The sequence below is a fragment of the Drosophila hydei genome, unplaced genomic scaffold, assembly GCF_003285905.1.
Source record: "Drosophila hydei strain 15085-1641.00,03,60 unplaced genomic scaffold, DhydRS2 tig00008148-arrow-arrow-pilon, whole genome shotgun sequence".
In the NCBI taxonomy this organism is placed as follows: domain Eukaryota; kingdom Metazoa; phylum Arthropoda; class Insecta; order Diptera; family Drosophilidae; genus Drosophila; species Drosophila hydei.
Window position 1 is genome coordinate 283,754 of NW_022045852.1, and position 20,427 is coordinate 304,180.

The 20,427-nt window shown below is 37.6% G+C and overlaps 1 protein-coding gene across 1 annotated transcript; it reads right to left on the bottom strand.

The window, feature by feature from the left end:
• Positions 1-3,391: 3,391 nt before the first annotated feature.
• On the bottom strand, positions 3,392-16,469 carry LOC111598298 (myc protein). The gene is made up of 3 exons (XM_023313489.2): positions 15,531-16,469; positions 13,135-14,458; positions 3,392-4,805 (listed from the first exon to the last, which is right to left on the bottom strand). Exons 2-3 carry the CDS (start codon positions 14,342-14,344, stop codon positions 3,886-3,888), a joined length of 2,130 nt encoding a protein of 709 aa, XP_023169257.2. The 5' UTR covers positions 14,345-14,458; positions 15,531-16,469; the 3' UTR covers positions 3,392-3,885.
• Between the last annotated feature and the right edge of the window lie 3,958 nt (positions 16,470-20,427).

Here is a 20,427-nt window from a genome sequence, read left to right on the forward strand (position 1 = left end):
TTTGCTTCATTCGGATTCTAGTGTAAATTTTAAGAAAATATTGGGTATCGATTTCCTTTTTGATTTTGATTTTGGTTTTTTTTTACGCTTTTTTTTCATGTTCTCTTTGTTTTTGTTTCTGTTTTGTCACTAGTATTTAACGAGATTTCTATTTACATTGGTTTCTTTAACAACAACAAAAAAGTACTTTTTTAGATTTACATTTTCGGTTTTTTGTTTTTTTTTTTTAATTTTTCTTTTTTTTTTTTGTATAAAAATTGATTTTGTTTTTCCATAAATTTGCTTAAACACCTGAATAGCATTTAACATATATATATAACAATTTTTTAGTTTTTTCTTCTTTTTTTTATAGATTTTAATATCGCGTTATATGAAGTGTATAAGTTTATATACTATATATTTGTATGTATAAAATATATATAAAAAAAATATTTTTAAGGAGCAGCAGTGCTTGATTATATATTTACTTTCATCAAAACAAACTAAAAAAAAATGTTTCCTATATTTTTCAAATGTTTCTCGTCTATTTACATGCAAGAACAAACGCGTTTGCAAGCCGTGGGAAAACTTAGAAAAGAAAAATAAAACATTAAATTGTCCCAGCAATTCTATGCCTCCTCCTCTTCCTCTTCCTCTTCTTGTTATTATTATTGTTCTCCTTTTTAAACCGAAATTGAAAATTTGAAAGCATAGGTTAGGAGCCCAGATATACCCAGGTAAAACATCAAGTAGCAAAGCATATGTTAAAGTATATATATATATATATATATATATATATATATATATATATATATATATATATATATATATATATATATATATATATATATATATAAATTTATATATATGTATATAGATATAGAGTAATTATAGAAAGGTATAATTTGTTGAATTGATGAGCGCTAATTGCTAATTGCCTAAAAGTTCGTTGAAACGTTGCTATAGATTGATCATATATGATCATAGCATATATGTCTAATTATATATTTCGTGTAACTCTCTATATATATAGTTGTATAGTTGTACTAGCTTCCTAATAGTTTCTAGTTAGTGTGTGTTTCCGTTCTTTTTATCTTCTGTTTCTTGTTTATATAAAAAAAAAAACCAAAACTAAACCTAAATAACAGTTTTGCATCAAGTTTTTATGTAATTATTTTTGTTTTGTTTTTGACTTCATTTGAAGAGTTCAGACATTATATATATATTTGTGTATATATACATAACACTAACTTGCGTTTTCCATTTACGAAAGAACTCTATGCATACACACATATATACATTCATATATATGCACATATATACACATCTCTTATTAGCAAAAAAATCGACAGTTGAACAGCCGCTAAAGTTCGATAAGGTTTAAAAACCTTTGCAAACTGAGCGGCCAAAAATGTTTTCTTTCTTTTCTGTTTCTCTCTTATTCCACAGTTTTTCTTTCTCCTCTTTTTTCCTTTGTTTTTGTTTTAGTTAATATTATTATTATTGTTGTTGCTGTTGTTGTTGTTGCTGTTTTTGTTGCTGTTGTTGTTGTAGTACATATCTAAGAAAATAATGTATTGATCCTATTATCATATTCTTGTTGTTTTTTCTATTTTAAACGGATATTTATCTCATGTTTTTTTATTCCTATTCTTAACTCTTCGTTTCGTTCTAAATATTTATTTCCTTTTATTACTATTTTTATTCATTTTATTATTATTATTATTATTATTATTATTATTATTGATTTGCGCATTTCATATGCATAGTTAGAAATTTGTTAAGTTTATTCTTAAAGCATGCAAAGACGACAAAAAAAATAACAATTTAAATAGTTTCCAATTGTAAGATTTATATATATATATATATATATATATATATATATATATATATATATATATATATATATATATATATATATATATTTATATATATTATTCATCATATCGAAAATATTAAATATATATAAATATTTTGTTTTAGTTTGAAACAAACTCGAATAAACCGCAATTCTTTTTTATATAGGCAGTAAAAAATTGTTTAAGCGCATCTTGCGTATGTCTAGGAAAGCTATCGATATCGATACGGCTACCGATAACTTTGTGATATCGGCGCAACACAAATATCGATCGATTTGTAACGTTTTTTGAGACGCTGTCGTCGTTCGGCTAGCTAATTATATATAAATGTATATATTTGTTGTTGGTTATGCAAAAAAAAATTAGAAATAATATAAGACTATACAACTAATTGTATAAAAAGATATATATCAGATATATATATTTATATATAAATGTGTATGTATAATATGCTGAGGCATATATTGTTTATAGTAACTTTCTATATAACTTAATGTTTATAAATTGTTTTTGCTTTCCTTTCATTGATAGTTTTTTTTTTTGCATTTCAATTTTGGCGCTGCTTCAAAATTTGCGCTTCTTCCCTTTCGTCTAATTTCATTAACTGTTCTGTTTGCAGTTTGTTTTGACTCTTATATTCGCTTTCGCTTTTGCTTACACTTACGCTTTTCTCGCTCTCGTTCACTCTCTGAATTAGCTTTCAGTTATTTACCGATGGCTTTCAGTGTGGCAGATCGCTTTCTCACTCTCTCACACTCTTTCTTGCTTTACTCTCCTTCCCTTTTGCTACTACGTGTTGTTGTTGTTTGCTTTTAGTGGCTCATTCGTTGTAACTTTGTCTGTTTTTCGTTTTTGTTTCCGTTTCCGTTTCAGTTTCCGTTTTTTTTTTTTTTTGTTTTCTTACTTTCTACTTTTTGTTTTCCTTTCTCCGTTTGTTTTAGGTCTTGTCCTTGTGTTCTTCTTATTTTTTGTTGTTTTCGATGTTGTTATTCATTCATTGGTTAAGTAAACAGAAACTAAATTTCTAAGCTCTAATATCTATATCTATATCTATATCTAAATCTATATCTTTATATATTTATATATAAATATATAAATATATATATATATATAAATATATACATATATATATATATATATATATATATATATATATATATATATATATGATAAAAATAAAAAATAAAAAAAAAGACAAAAATAAAAGAATAAAACGTTTTGTGTTTTGTTTTGAAATTCCCTTTCCTAATTCTACGTTCGTTAAACATTTTCGTTTATAGTTTTAGCTTCCAACTTGCATTTTGCGTTACTTCAAAATCAAATCAAAAATATCACATTAAAGAAATCCAATTTAAATCACTAGTTTACAGTTATATACGGATATATGTAGACATACATACATATATATACATATATATATATATATATATATATATATATTTATGAATGCATGTAGCAATATATAAAGCCAAAGCTGAAAGCTTAAGAGGATGCTTATATAATATAAAGTATGTATTTATATATATATAGATATATAAATATATATACCGTTATTTGTAATGTTAAACTATTCTATTCGTCGATCGATTTTTTTTATTTTTGTTTTATTTTTAGCATCCGGTGCAGTAGACGAAATAAGAAAACTATCTAACTGCATCGTCATCATCATTATCGTTATGGTAATTATTATCATTGTGTTATCAGTGATAATTGTTATAGTTATCTGTTATGAACATCGAGACATATTTCAATCGATCGTACGTACGCTCTACTGGCTAATACTAAAATCTGATATTGAAGTTCAAAAAATGCTTATCTGAGCCTACGTCCAAATACACTTAAAAACAACTAGTCAGCTTGTAACTGCGTTCTCTCTCGCTCTCAAATGGTCATATCGAATTATCGATCTATCAATATTTTTCGCTCAACAGGGCCTTGCTTGCAAACACGTTATTCACCCTCTGCTCCCTTGTTTTCTCCGTCTCAATTTCCTTCTCTTTCTCTTTAACCTTTCCCTTCTCACTTGCTCTCCCTCTTACGGCTATGATCATTCAGCGGCATTCTTACTCAGACGCAAACGCGCCAATTGCTCCTGCTGCTGCTTGAGCTTGGCTTTCAACAGCTGCCGCTTCACGTTCAGGTCCCGCTCCTCGCTCGTCAGTTGCTCGCAAAGCCTGGCCGCTTCCCGCAAGATATTAACCTTGGGGGCACGCTCCTTATCCCTAATGTTGGGTATTTGCGTCTTGAGCGCTTCGAACAGATTCTTGAGTCCGATGCGACGCTGACGTTCCATATCGTTATGCAGATTACGTTTCTCAATTGTATCCGCCCCGTCGACGCTCAGATGACGCTTTAGTGTGTTGCTGCTTATGTGGTTGTGGCTGTGACTGTTGCTGCTACTGCTGCTGCTGCTGCTGGTGCTGATGGCGCTGATGCTGGCGGAGTTGCTGGCATGCGACATTACGTTTCGGACATCCTTAGCATCGAAGCCATATGAATTGAATTGTCCACGCTTCAAGGGGCGCTTCTTGGATAGCAGATAGCCACGTGGATGACGCTTGGTTGTCAATAGATCTTCGCCGCAGTCGGGCATATAGAAGGTCTTACGGTTCTTTTTGCCTCCAGCTCCCACGCTCATGGGGATGGGCGGGGTTGTGCAATCACTGCTGCTGCTGCTGCTACTACTGCTGCTGCTGCTTTCCGGTGAGTAGGTGGCTGCCACAGCGCCTGCGCTCTGATAAGGCGTACTCGAGGGCGAGGGATAACGTGAGTTGGCAACCGATTTAACAGGAGTGCTGCTGGCCGGCGTACAGGGTAGCTCATAGCGTCTGGATGAGCGATGGACAACGATGCGATTGTCGCTCGAGATTTTATTGGCCACCTTTGTCTGAAGAACGCGTCGATCGCGATCTGAAGGATTTGTGGGCAACTTCTTGTCATTCAGGGAGACTACGTCGATTTCCTCATCTGCAGCGAAAACGATAACAAATAGGAAAGAGAATAAGTTAGTAAAGAGCTGCAAACAGGCATGATTAAGTCTATACTTAGCTTATATGAACATGGTTTATGCTTATAATTGCCATTGTTGAGTTGACGGAAAAGAAAAGTAACGAATAGCAACGGGCAATGAGTAACGAGTAGCAGCCAACAAATACTATGTGACTACGTAACGAGTTGATCGATATCACAAGTAACGAGTAGGTAAATAAATGAGTAACCAGTGACTAAAACAAGTAACAATGAGTAACGAGTAGCTATTAAAACTTAACGATGATATAAGTTGCATCCATGTACTTGAGTCTCCCATCCTTCAATAGGTAAGTAAGAACTATCCATACTTACATATACATATACATCATACTATGCTATGGTACCAACTATTGTATGTTGTATATCTCAAGAAAGCCCTGCAAATGTGTAGCGAATGTCAACGACAGTTCAATGACTACAGCATAGAAACATGATGATGTCATTGTGCGCGAATGTGCGTGTTGTGTGTGTGGGTGGTTGGGTGGATGGTTTGTTGTTTGGCTAGCTGACTGGCTGGCTGGGTGGTGGCAAGTGTGTTGGGGCCATGCGGTAGGCCCCACGCAAAGCGGATTAGTATGTCAACGTTGCGAGACAAGTGGCTTGACGCCACTTGTAACAGTATCAGAATTCAGGAAGCAATAGATTTGCGCACAGACAATAGGCATCAAGAGAGTGAGGGTGAGAGAAAAGGAGAGAAAGAAAAGCAACCCCCACCTCTATGCACAAAACATCCCCCGGCTCTCTCCAACTATTCCTTGACGTCAGACGCATAACGGAAAACTTAGTTTGCCAAAATGAATTGAAAAAACAATAATAAAAATAATAAATAAATAAAAGCAAAAAAGGCCATGCAACCGCTGATAAAGCTTTTACGCAAATATAGCTCAATGCGAGATTGAGAGAGATGGGGTGGGGCTGGAAGATACGACTCTTTCCTCTGCTGCGATCTCTGTCCAACCCCAACAATGTGGAATTTAAGCTTCCGTTGCTAATTTGGTTCTTCCGCCGGCGCGCGCGCGACCATTGACCAAGCATCGCAGCGTCGAAGTCGCAGTCGCAGTTGTTGCAATCAAAATTTAGGCCCAGCCCGATTTTAAATGCCTTTAATCAAATTACAATTTGCCAAAAAAAATTAAAGAAAAAATGCATTTATATATATTAAATTAAGAAGCTTTTGCTTTGCAGCTTATCAGCCGTTACTCTAATCCGTTTCCCTTGCACACATACACACACACAATCACATCGAATATTTGCACATATGCTGATTGTACATATTGTATTTGTATGTGTGTGAGTGTGTTTTGCCTTGGCAACTTTTCAAACAGTTGTAGAGAAGAACGGACGGACAGAGAGCGCGAGAGAGCCGTGTAGAAGACAACACAAAGAAGTAGGAGACTGCGCGCAAAAAGTATACAAACAACAACTATATAGAAGAGCTTCAAAGTTCAAGCCACAATAACACTGAAGCTTCAAATTCCACGTTCAATATTTCAAGTCCAAGTCCAAGTGCAGGGCAGCAGAGCGAGCGAGCGAGCAACCGCAACAAACGAAATCGAAACCAGGAAACTGGGCAACCAAGCGTTTCTATAGTGGGCAACCACCTTTGGCATCATGTTGCATGAGTCAGTTGCGACGAAGCGTTGCGTTGCGTCTCATTATCAATACACATTTTGCTTCTGATGCTGCTGCAAAATAAATGCAACAACAAAAATCTCAGCCAACCACCAAAATGATAATGAACCTCATCATCATCAGGCTGTTAGCTAGACAAGGAGCAGACCTTACCCGATACCCCAACAAGAATGTTGCCCAGTGGCCATTCTCCATTTTCTTTTTGCCATTTTCTTTCTTTTTGGAGCCGCAGCGCATCTCATGGAATGTGACTGCAGCAACAATGTCGCTCCCCATGTTGCTGACACAGCAAAAAATGTTGCTGTGCATTGCTTTTTTAATGTAAAATTTGTTGTTTCGTAGTAAAGCCTCAGACGGATATGAGCGCGAGCGAGAAAAGACCGCACGCAGACGTTGGTTTTGAATGATTTGCATTTTCAGAACGAGACCACAATCAGGCACCACTAACAACAATCACAACACAATAGCTTAAGAGCATTCCAAACGTCGTGCAGATCGGTCAACAGAGAATACAACTAATTTACAGCTGTCACAGAGTCCGGGAGATTTCCTTAAAAATAATTTACGCGAATTACAATGTGCAAAAAAAAAACAATTATAATAAACAGCAGACGGCGAGGGATGCATACATACACACAAAAAAAATCACAAAGCTCACAGTTGCAGCTTTTCTGCTTCTGTCGCTGTTGGCGTCGCCGCCGCCAACTTAAAAAAGAGAAAAAACTGGAATAACCCGTTTGCAGCGATAACCGAAAGCTTGGCAGCATTTGTTGCTAAGCGCGCCAAGATCAAATCAAGACTACAAGCTTAGTTGTAATAGTAGTAGAAATAATAATAATAATAATAATAATAATAAAAATAATAATAATAATAAAGCACAATTGCCAGCCAAATGCATAGAGGAAACAGCTTGTTGTTGCTACCGGCGTAGTTAATTATAATTGCAAATAAAGTGCACAAACACACAGGCATGGACACGAGCACGACTTAATAAGTTGCGCAACTTTTATGCAGCTACCGGCTGTCTGTGGGCGTCAAACGAAGAGCAACAACTGCGACACAGACTCAGACACTCACTCGCACACACACATATTCACTCACTCAGTCACACACACACTCAAAGCCACAACGACTAAATCTTTTGCCCTATAAAATTTGCATTCTGCAAAAAGGGACAGCAAATGACAAGTGCATTGTTCAATTTACGATGCAAGATGAAACGGTAAAAAGAGTGTAGGTAGTAAACAAAGAGTTCAATATATATATAAATATATATACTTATACATTGTATATATGTATGCACAACTCAAGCGCCCCAAGCAGCCAGACGCAAATGTTAATTGAGGCGCAGCAGGCTAACGACGTCGGCATCGGCATCACCGTCATTGCTGCCCTCGTCTACGACACCCGTTACTCTTGATAATATCCGAAGATAAAGAGCAAATAGACAGAAAGAAAGATAGAGGAAAAGCTGTCGCTAATTCCCTCTCTCACATTCTCTCCCACCAGCGAAGCACACAGCCAAAACGAACAAAAATGCTTTAAAATTGAGCAATGTAAACACAACTGTATACAAAGCGCAGAATGAAATTGAAATCGAGAAGTATAAAAATAAAAATGGCGTATGATGTAATTTTCACATGAGGAATTTCGAGCCTATAAAAGACCAAAAAAAAAAAAAAAAAAACAGACAAATGACGAACGCACAGTGGTACAAAGCTTGTTATCTATGCTTAAAAACTTGGCTGTGGTGGCCCACCGTGCATATAAACAAATAAATAAGACAAAAAACCACTATTCACTTAGCTAACGACAAACTGCCCACGCTAACGCATCGAGGCAGAGGGGTGTGGCTGTATATTGCCATTTCTTATTGTCGTTGTTGTATGCTTGTAAATTGTTTAATAACATTTCTTGTGCTCAATTGTTATGATTCTGCTTGCCGTCTCTTTCACTCTCTTCTGTTTAGGTTTTCTAAAATTATTTGAATTCACACTAGAAACAACAACAACAAAACGAATAGTCAGAAGATGGAACAGACACATTTCGCACAACTTGTTAATCTCCCTTACTTCCTCTGTTTCATTCTGCTTACTCATATTCCTTATTGGATCAACTGGAATTTCACGACAATTCTGACAATGATTTCATTTCAATCTGATTCCCAACTTTCCTTCTTATTTTTCAACGCTTATTTATTATAAACGCGTATTTATTATAAATGTTTATTATACTTGCTGGGGCACGAGTTTTACTGGAACATTAACAATTCTAAGAAATTTCGAATGACGACATTTGCCAGTGGCATATGCATATTGCAATGTGCCGTACAGTGTGCGCCAAACCGTGTTCCCACGCTAGCACAATAGCACATAGCCAATTGCACACACATAAACAGAAAGGATCAAGAAGGTCTCATCTATGCTGCCAACATGTGTTGGCAACATGTCACTTGCAACAAAAGTTACTCGTTCCATTCGTTTTGTGGTTTTCCAACCAAAAGCAGGAAAAAAAAAACAAATTACAATCGCAATTGCAAATCCAATTGCAAATAAAAAAAAGTTAAAAAAAAAGAGCAAAATGCGTCTATTCAGCGTGCTACGCAGTCGCTGTTGCTGCTGCTGCTTCCTACGAGTTGATGATTGCAGTTCCATTTTGATGCCTGCAACTTTTTGCCGCAACACTTGCATTTGAATCTGCAGCTATCGACTGCCACGCCCTTTTTCACTTGAGCAGCAGCATGACTCATTCTCGCCAAACCCTTTTTCAAATGACAAATGTCGCCAAAAATAAAAGCGCAATAACAAAAAAAGTCGTTAAGAGAGGGTGGAGCGATGCGGAGCCCACTGACAATGTCGCAGTGCGCCAGCTTCTAACTTCAATGCTTCAATATCTACACACAAACATTCCATAAATTATTAAAATAATGAATTTCGTCTGGCAACATTTCGGATAGCAACATTCCTTCATTCTCTTCTCTTTGGCAACATTGTACTCACATACGCACATACACATGTACATATGTATGAATATGTATGATGCTGTTTCTCCAGTTAAGGCAACAACAAACATCCAACCAAAAAGGGAGGCTCGTTGGCGTCGGCAGCCTTGCAAAAAAAAAAATAATAATAATAAAAGCAGCGACGCATCAATAGTGAGTGCGTGTGCAAAGAGCGGCGCAATACCCACAAAAGTTAGCCGGCGCAGTCGCCGCCGTCGACGCCGACCTTGAGCATTACAATTTATTGCTTCACGTGTGCGCGAATAAGCAGCATAATGAATGCGTGCGAGTAAGGGAGACACTGAAGCCGAAAGCGCTAGTGTGAACGAGACGCACACGAGAGACAACAGTCGGCGGGTGTGTATGTGTATGTGCGTGCGTATCTCTTTGTGTGTGTGCGACGCGCCTAGCAACAGCGGGCGACGTAAGAAGCACAAGCACAATACCAAATAAAAGAAGAAGACTAATTTTGTTAGTCGTCGTCGTCGTCGCCACAGCCATTGTTAAAGCTTTTTATGCTGTTGCTGGGCGGTTTTATTTGGGGTTTTTCTTGGTGGATGGGCTGGTCGCTTATTGTAACTGGGCGCTAAACGCTGCCAAAGCCAGACGCATAAATTTTCTGCCCTAGCGAAAGTAAAACAGCAAAGAGGCAAAAAAATAAATGAAAATACATATGGTATATATATGTATATACCCCTTAGACAACTCTCTCTTACGCGTTGTCTGCACACATCACGCATCGCCGCACTATTTCTGGTTAGTTTTATTTAATTGGTAATTCAAATAGCAACAGCAACAGCAACAACAACAGCAACAACAACAACAACAACAACAACAACAACAACAACAACAACAACAACAGCAGCAGCAGCAACGACAACACTCAAGCTTATTCTCATAAACTTTGCGTTCCTGCTTCGTTTTGGTTTCTACGCACTATTTTATGATTATTCGACCTTCGTTCAGTTCATTAACATTTTTTATTCGTATTTCGAATTGGTTTCGGTACTCGAAATAACACACGCATAGCAACAACAAGAACAAGAACATGAACGTTCGTTTAGTTCTGTTTTTGTTCCACGCACAAATCCAAAGGTGCGAAAATGCCCATAAAGCAACAATAACAGCTGGCAGCAGCATCAAGCACACAAACGTGCAAATGTACAACAATATAAAATATAACAATTAAATCTTTCTATCTTTGTATGTATAGCACTCGAAAAACTTCTTCTCGTTAACTATTACCATTCGTTGCTTTTTTGCGCTTTTTACGTCCTTTTCTCTCTCTCTCTTGCTATCCCTTTTTTCGAATTTCCATCTCAGTCTTTCAAATTGCTAATGAAGTGTCACGCGCGCACACACAATCTGCAGCACGCACCTGTTGTATTTGCTGCTGCGCTGCTTTATTTTGTTCCCCTCTTGTTGCTATGGGTTTCGCGCGGTTCGTGCATGTTTTACGGACGCTTTTCTTTTGACAAATTATTCATATACGCGCACTCATACACACACTTGCGTTACGTTTTCAATTATCAACGCTGCTATCAGTGACAACAACAATTTGATACCGGCTCTTTCGCACATTGCGCGTATTTTATTTATCATCTCACGCGCTTTACTTTTCGCAATCGCATTTGCATAAGCATACTGTATGTGTGTGTGTGGAAGCATGTGGGAGCGGGTAGAAAAGTCAGGCAGGAATACCAAAAAAAAAAAATAAATAAATAAAATAAATAATGTTTATTATGTGGGCGTTTTTCGCTAATAGTCGAATACATATACGTATACACGCTCATGATAATTTACAAATATGAAAATAAACGGGGGCAGCAAAATATGCTCGCCTGGTAACAGACAACACCAACTGTATGTCTATTTGATACATTTGTATGTACATGATATATGTATGACAGAATTTATTGTGCCATATCAATTAATACATACCAGCAGCAGGAACTATATTTTCTCTTTTAATTACGGCAATTCTTCATATTAGTTAGCGTATCTCACAGAAAGGTATTTTATTATTTTAGTTAGCATTTAGTCGCACACGACAAACAAATCATGTGCGCTAAAAACTAGTCGTTGCATATAGGTTATGAAAACTAATATACCCTGCACTAAACAAGCTGCGCCGCGCTGCGCTGTCTGCAATTGTGAATCTCCCATCGACAGACAATGAATGCGTCAGGCAGCTGCGAGTGTGAATGCACTCGGCGTAAGCACACAAAAGGCAGCCCCGTGTGCGAGCGAGAGTGAAAGACCTACATGTGCAATTCGTCAGTAGCGTCGACGTTGATGCCGAAGCCAACGCCGACGTGAGCCGGTTGCTGTTTGGGCTTGTGCGCTTTTATGCATGTTTTGTTTTGCTTTTCTTTTCGAGCTTATTTTATTATGACAGAAAAAAAAAAATTAAAAAAAAAAAACAGAAAAACGACAACAATAATAATAACAATTGCGAAGGTTGGGGAAGTATGAAATATTGAAGGAGATTCCGGCCCACATATGCTGGCATTACTGTATATCATCAACGTCGGGTATTTGTGTGTGTGTATGCAAGCGACTGCAGTTTGTGAATGAAAACATTACGCGCCAAATTTCATTTGTATTCGTGTCAGATATAGTAATAGTAATGAAAAAAGGTAAATCTGCGTACGAGGGCGGCTCAATATGTTTCTGTTTTCATTTCGGTAATGAAACGAGAAATAGTATAGGCAACGGAATTGCCAAAAGACATTGAACCCAAAAGCCAACTAAGGATAAATCAGCTAGGCGGACGGAAAGAGGGCGGCCGGGGACAGGGTGTGGCGTTGCTGACGCCACGTGGCATGAGCACAGACATCCTTGAACCATGGGTTGTTGCCCAGTGATAGACCGACCGGCGAGCGTTAGAGTGAGAATGCAAGAGAAACAATGACTTTTTGGGCGTAGTACAAACTGCGCAAGACGGCGGCACAAATGTACGAGAGGATGACGCCATGGCTACTCACACATACACATACACATACACACACTCATACACACACAGACAGAGAAACTCATAATGAGCCATGAAAGCCACGCGCCATCATCTGCCATGGTGAGAGAGAGTGGCGGAGGGTGGGTTGGGGCACGGGGGTTGTTCGCAGCTATGCGTGGGCTACAAGGCGCCAACGAAATGTGCAAATAATTGGGGTTGGAGCTCAGTGCTGGGAAAGGAAAATCAATGAAAGCTCTTTACCCAAAACTTGGAAGCTATGCTCAACGTGTGGGCGTGTGTAATGCCTGCGCAACAACAACAAGAGTAACAAGAGCAGTAATAGCAAAAAGTTTACTACGTTGGCTGTTGACGTAGGCGATCGATTTTTGGGCGCGTCATCATTCACCCACGTAGAGCACAACAACTAGTTGAATGTCTCTGGGCGAGGTGAAACCGAAAAGGATGGGATATGAAATTAACGAATAAAGTCAAAGAGAATGCATAAGAGTGCCGTTAATCAATGGTATGTTGGTGTGATGAAAGAGCAGGCGAGAGAAAGAGAGCCTTTTGTGAAGTGGGCCATTGATCGAGAGACGTATGCTAGTAGAACACTTGCAGCACAAGAGGCATTGATCTAAACTGTCATATTTAAGCAGTACTCTAAGTATAACACTCACCAGAATCGGAAGGCGTGTCCAAATTGGCCTCTACCTCGTTGCAGCGCGTATAGCTGTGATCGCTTATGTGACGCATTATGGATGCACTGCAGCTGGACTCGCCCATGGAGCAATCGCCATAATCTGAATCAGAGTCCGAACTGGTTGCCGTTGTTGCTGGTGGTGACAATGTCGTCGCTGCTGCTGCTGCCGCCGATAGTTGCGTTTGCTGATTGAGCACCTCCAGAACATCTGTTATAATTGGCGGATCAACTGGTATACGATACGGCAGATCAATGCGTTCCTTGCTCGTATTCTGCAGCTCTCGACTCAGATGATCGATAATATTCGCATCAGAGCTGTTTGTCAATGAAATGTTATTGCTGCCCATAACGCAGGCGCGCAAGTCAACATTGTGACGGAACTCGGGTAAGACCTCATCATCCAACATGACGTAGCTGTTGTTATTGTTGCTGCTGCTAGTATTAGTGTTGTTGTTGTATGTAAACAAATGCGTTAAGCGCTGCTGCTGCTGCTGCTGCAGTTTGTGCTGTTGCAACTTGTGCTGCGTATTGCTTTTACGTAGCAGCGAGGCACCCGGCGGTATATACTTCTCAATAACGGGATCGCGTTGCATCATTCGATTATTGGGTATCGAAATCGTTGCCGTTGCTGTTGCTGCAGCCGACTTGCTACTGCCACCAGTTGACCTGCAACTGTTGATTTTCTTGCTGTTGTTGCTGCTGCTGCTGATGTTGTTGTTGTCGGGGCAATTCTCGCTATTGCTGTCATTGTCCTGATCCTGATCCTGATCCTGATCGAGGTCTGGTTCATCCTCCTGTTGCACTTCATCTTCTTCCAATTCACGCTTTATGCGTAATGTGCTGCCACTCACAAAGGCTGGTGGCACGGCGCTGCTTTCGCTGTAGCTGGATGCGGCCGAGAGGTTGTAGTTGCTGCTGCTGCCGTTCCCGCCATTTGTGCCGCAACTGCCATTGGCTGTGCTGCCGTAAGCGGACCACATACAGTCACCATTCCGAATCTCCGGCTTTATGTCTCTATTGGTGGACAGCGAGAGGTTATATATTTGGTGGGGGTGTTCGGCGTCAATTTTCGCCACGTCATTCTGTATGCTGGGCAGCCTTAGTTCCTGTACGCTGAATTCCATCAGATCGCCGAAAACAGGGTCGTCCATATAATCATATTCGCTGCTGTTGCAAACTGTCGCCATTTTGGCCACTTTTTGTTGTCTTTACAATTTACACAATTTACGTCCTGAACTGGGGAAGGCTGTATGCTCTGTGGTAGAACAGTAGCACAGTAGCACAGTATCCAGCTGCGAAAGCTGTTTGAAGTAAAAACAAAAAGGAAAATAATAGATAGTTTTAAATATCTCATATTTTAATTCTTGCTATAAAAATGCATTAGACTTATTAAAAACAAAGTTATATAAAAGTAGCACAAAATATTTACTACATTAATATTTATTTATTAACATTGTTTTTCAATTCTTATATTGGGACAATTTTTTTAAAATTATTATTTTTGGTTATTTATATATTATTTAAGAATCTCCTTTTTTGCTTTTGTTTATACAAATTTATATATTTGTATTGATATTTGTATATATCCATTATGTTTTTTTTAATATTATTATTCGATTTTTTACTCAACTTAATTTTTTACAAAAAAAATTCTAATTTTTTTTTTTTTTTTTTTCTTTTTCACTGTTATTTGGTTTGGCTCACATATATAAAATACGTAAAAGCAAATACATGTAAGTGCGTATAACACTTACGACTTACGCGGCCATCTTGACAGTACGCAAAAAAAAAAAGAACAAATTTACCATTGGAAGAATGATATAAAATTCAGAGACAAAATCATGCGAAGCCACTGCTGACGTCGACAACAGCAGTTCAGAAAAGTTATCAGAGAAACGCGCGCTAGCTTTTAATTATAAATAAATTGTTTGATTCTATTTGATTTGCGATCCAAATCACTTGGCAACATGCGCGAACTTTGTTGATTTGTCTCAATAATATTTCGCTCGCACATAAGCGCGCAGACACACAGTCATACACATGCGCGATATATACTATCAGTTAAACTGGTAAAAGCTGATCTCTTCATTGCATTCCGATCCATCTACCTCTTTCTCCTTCCTTTTTCTTCATACGAAGCAATAAATTTTGTTGCTCTATTCGCTAGTTTAGTCTAAAAGATGTAGCAGGAACGGTAAAAGAAAACAAAATGACGGCTCTTCCAGCTAGCGTGAGAAAGCGAATGAAAGGATATAGCAAAAACACTAAGTGCCGGCACATGTTCATGTGTGTGTTTCTGACGGCTCTTGTTTATTTTCTTTTCTCTTAAATTCAAAGTTAAATTTTCACTTCAATTTTTGACACTTGGCTTACCTCAGCTTCGTTTATGTCCAGTATACGAATTTAAAATTGTAATCCAATTCGGCAATTGCTTCTTGGTGAATACTTCTTTTTTTGACAATATATTTAATTGGCGCACTTTTAATCGCCGTTTAGAACAGCAGAAGGAAACCCAAATATAATTGAATATAACACCCGAAAAAAATTATAATAGAGTGAATTGACAAAGCTCACTGCTAGCAGGAACAAAAAAAAAAAGAAGAAAAATCACACTCAAAATTTTTACGTCGATTCGCGCGCCGTCGTGTAATTTGTAATTCGTTTTTTCTTTCTTTTGAAGCGTCTTCAAAATTCATTTACGATTTGCTGCTGCACTTAGTGCTCTCCTTCGGCTTTCCTTTTCGCACCACTCACGCACGCACACAGCTCTAACAATTGTCTAATTGTAGCGGTATTTAACGCGCTATTCTGCTTCACTTCACATTCACATTTACTCGAAGCAGAAGCTGTGTTCGAGAAGACCTTTACGGCGGCGACGGCGGTGGCTGCTGTTGCTGCCGTTGCTGCGATTGGTACAAATTTAAAGAATGTCTAGAAAATTTCCTAGTATTTGTGCTTATTTTTAGCGATGTCAGTTTTTAAAAAATATTTTTTTTTCGAATCTGAATCACTTGTAATTGATTTTTATTTTTTTTCTTTTTGGTACTCTCTATTTAATTTAAGTTAGTCCCCGATAGAATTTTTGTGGTTTCAGCTTATTTTTGGTAGATGAATTTTATTATTTTTCTTGTTGTCGTCTATTGCTTTGCCTAATCATAGCAGAATAATTCTTAAAATTTTATTTCATTAAATTATTTTTTATTTTTTTGTTGAGCGGGAAACAGGCAAAAACCTACAAAGACGAAGAGCCAACTACGCGTAACACGTGCAACCGTGCCGAAGTCTCAAATAAGAGTGTTGGGTCCATTCCATGCTGTTATATTGTGGTGAGATTGTGAATGTCGCACATTGAGAGTGTTCTGCTTGCTGAGTGTCTACTACTTTGACTCAATATTAATTTCGTGGCACGGCGTAATAAGAATGTGTAGCTTTCGTGGTCTCTCTCTGTTTATTTACCTTTGTGTGGTGCACTGCCGGCCGGTACAATAGCATTTTTCGCCGATATGAAAGAGCCAGAGGGTAAGCGAGCGCGGCAATGAGTGAGTGAGTGAGTAAGTGAGCGAGTGAGTGAGTTAATGAGTGAATGAGTGTGTGTGTGAGTGAATGAGTAAGCGATTGAGCGTTTTTTCTCCTGCATGTGGTTGTGTAAACTAGCCATTCATTGTTTTGAGTGCAAAACACGACCAATTGAGTTTTGTTTACAAAACAAAAATATAAACAATAACAATTAGGTGAAAATATTATGCATATGCAAATTCAAGTGCGGGAGCAATGCAGTTATAATTGCGCATACATACATATACATATGCAGGTCAATACAATACCTGATATTGCGTGTGTATGTATGCGAGTACACACATACGCATTTACGCATTTATATAGAATGGTGCAAAAACACTAACACACTACCACACACACATGCAAACATACATGTGCATGTAATTTAAGCTTCTTCGGATTTTTCTCCTCCCCCATTGGTCAATAGTTGATTGAACCTTTGAACTTTTTGAAAGCAAAAAAAAAAGCAAACAGCAAAAAAGGAAAACAAAACAAAAGAAAAAAGTAATAACAAAGTTTATTTGAGGTTGAGGTAGGTTTCATATCTAGTTAAAATGTGCTTAACCACCTGAAGATGAGGAAGAAGACAATGAACAACTTCTTGCCAGAATATTAATCCATAACTATAGGCTGAAAATTTGTAGATCTCCGAAAAATTAAAATTTTATGTTTTTCTTCTTCAGCATTATTGTAGGTGCTATAGGACCTACCCTATATATTGAGCCGATAAAATGTTACTTGAATTATCAAACTTTGATTTATTCACAGTTAGCTTGACTATACGATACCCTTCAATCAACTTGCAGAATCATTTTATATTGAATTAATGTAATAAGTATTATATAAATTATGTCCTGCATTTGAGAAACTTTCTATTGAATAACTTAATTTTCGAAGTAGTTTTTGAAGGGAAGGTATTCAAAATTGAATATGCTAAACTTTGATAATCTGCGAATTCATCGTAGAAATTAACTTGGTCAATAATGTCATGAAAAGCCAATTATCGATTCTTATCGATAACACTCAACACATAAAAAACCTTCCCAAAACATTTAAATTGCCTTTAAGCGTGGCATACCCTTCATGATTTTGCTATACTTTTCTCTTAGAAGGGAGAACTGGAACGCATCGCTGAACAAATTTAGATGCCAGAAGTAGGCATAGAAAGAATTGTGCGTAGCGGGACTTTTACGACTTTATCGAGCAAACACGAAGTTGGTGGGAATATTCGATGAAGCTATGCATAGCCATTTCGAATAGATCACATAGAAATATCTAGTTTATATACATAATGTAATATTATTTCTATTACTTAACGTTACATTGATAAGATACATAAGATGTCCATTCGCTTTCTTGACAGTTTTTTGTCCCAAATCAATTGTTTTGTCTTTTGTAGAAATTTGTTGTATTTGCATTGCAATGCAATATGCACAGGTATGCATGTGTGTGTGAGTTCTCTTTGCATTGAGCTGTTCGATATTCGGACTCAATTTGTTGGTCGTTTCGATTTCGATTTCAATTTCGTTTTCGTTGATTTGCACTTTTCGGCGCGTGCATTTTGTGATTGTCGCTGCTGTCCGTTTGTCTCTGTTCTATGACAGTTGCTGCTTCGAGTACATTACGGGTACGCACACGCACAAACGCACACATGCTTACGTACACATGTATGTACGTGCATATGTATTGCATTTGCATATGCAACGAAAGAGAAACTAAAACGCGCGCAGCTAGAAAATAAGAGTAGAAGCCTTCTTCAGCTTGCCGCGCATTTTTGCCTATGTCAATTGTTTTCCTATTTTTTTCACTTTTGTGTACTTTCCATCAAGTTTTAGTTGTGGGTTTTGTTCTTGTTATTGACTCTGCTTCTGCACTGCTATTGCACTTGCATGCGTACATATATACATACATATACAGATTGTTGCTGTTGGTATTTTGCGCAATTATTTGCGCGTGTTCAATTTTTTGCTCGTTCTGCTTGTTGTTGTTGCGTCTTTGCCATTTGCCATAGTAGCAAACGCTACGCCATTGCGGCGAAAGCCAACTGCGTAAATAAAGGCAACAAGTGCGGCTGGCAACTGCTTATGCCAGTAATGCTAAAATGCTAAAAGTTATCTAATTCTGATGCTAATTCGAAAAAAGTCATTAATATCGCAAAATGAATTGCTAATATTTTGTTTGTATTTTTACATTTTAAAAGCTTGCAATTTGTAACGGCGCATCGATAACATTACAACTGTGTGTGCGTGTGTAGCTCACAAAAACGTATAGGCGCCACTACACATATATATATATATATATATATATATATATATATATTTATATATATATATTCTCTATTACTCTTTCGCGTACTCTCTTCGTTAAGCTGCATATTTAACAGCTAACACGTGTGACTACATTGTAATGGGGCATGCAGGGCGGGCACTTAACGTGACAGGGAGTTGATAAGATGGCGTCGCCATTGTTGTTGTTCCAGTTTTAGTTTGGCAGGTGTTGGTGTAATTGCAATTTTAATGCGTCTCAGCAACAACTGCATTGGAAACAACAAAATGTGAATCCATGCAAACCATTACATATGTATATGTATGTCTGTTTACAGTTACATATGTAATTGATTGTGGATCAAAGCACAGCCTAAAGCGTGAGAGATGTGTACAATATGTATGTTCAATGCAATTGTCCGATTGCTACAGCGAACATCAGCTTTTACGGCATTCACGTTGGCAATTTTGTTGTAAACTGCGTCGTTTCCAAATTTCCAAATATAAAAGTAAAAAGTATGTAAGCAAAGAAGAGTGCTCTAGTCGAGACGGCTCGACTAGGAGAGCCCTGCGAAGCGGTCAATCAGTCTACTATTCTTTTATCCATACATATGCACACATTGTAAACAACACATGCACACACTCATACACACGCACGCGCTCTGCTTACTGCGCAGCTCATTCTATGGGAACTTAATCACTGAATAATCTTTCTTAAAGAAATTTCAGGGCATAATTATGGCATTCAGATGATTGTATTTGCACAGCACAAGTCTCTAGCATTTTCAATAGGTTCTTTGCGAATACGGGAGAGGGGGGGAGGGAGGAGGAGGAGGAGGAGGGGGAGTGATGTCCAAAATTTAAAATCTCTTCAGTACAGTAACTTACACAGTAAATCAGAAGTCTTTTACGGCATTCAAACTACACTTGAAAAATGAAGGCAAATTATCGATTTTTTTCGATAATACGGCATTGAACTTGAACTTGAACTGCGTATATGTACACGAGTATGCGTTAGAAATTTCAAGACTCTAGCTTTTGCAGTTACGAGATCGCTGCTTTCAGACGGAAGGGCAGACAGATTTGGCTAGATCGACTCAGCTTTTCGTCCTAAGCAAGAAAATAAATGCCTTAAGGGGATCTGCCATGACTGCCTGTTAAATACATTTTCACATGACCATTATACCGTGAATTTCCATTTTCAATGGATTCCGGGTATATAAAAAAAGCAAATTGCAGAAGTGAAACTGTTGGAGATAGAAAATGAAATACGTTCCATTAAAAAATTATAAAATTAACAAAAACTAAAATAGTTAATTTTTAGCTTGGAATTAAAATAAAATTGATTCTTTTTTATTTAATTTGGTTTGTTTCGATTTAAGCTTTGAAAGCCAAAACTTAGATAATACGAAATAGAAAGGGTATGCGGTAGCCCATGCGGTATTTTG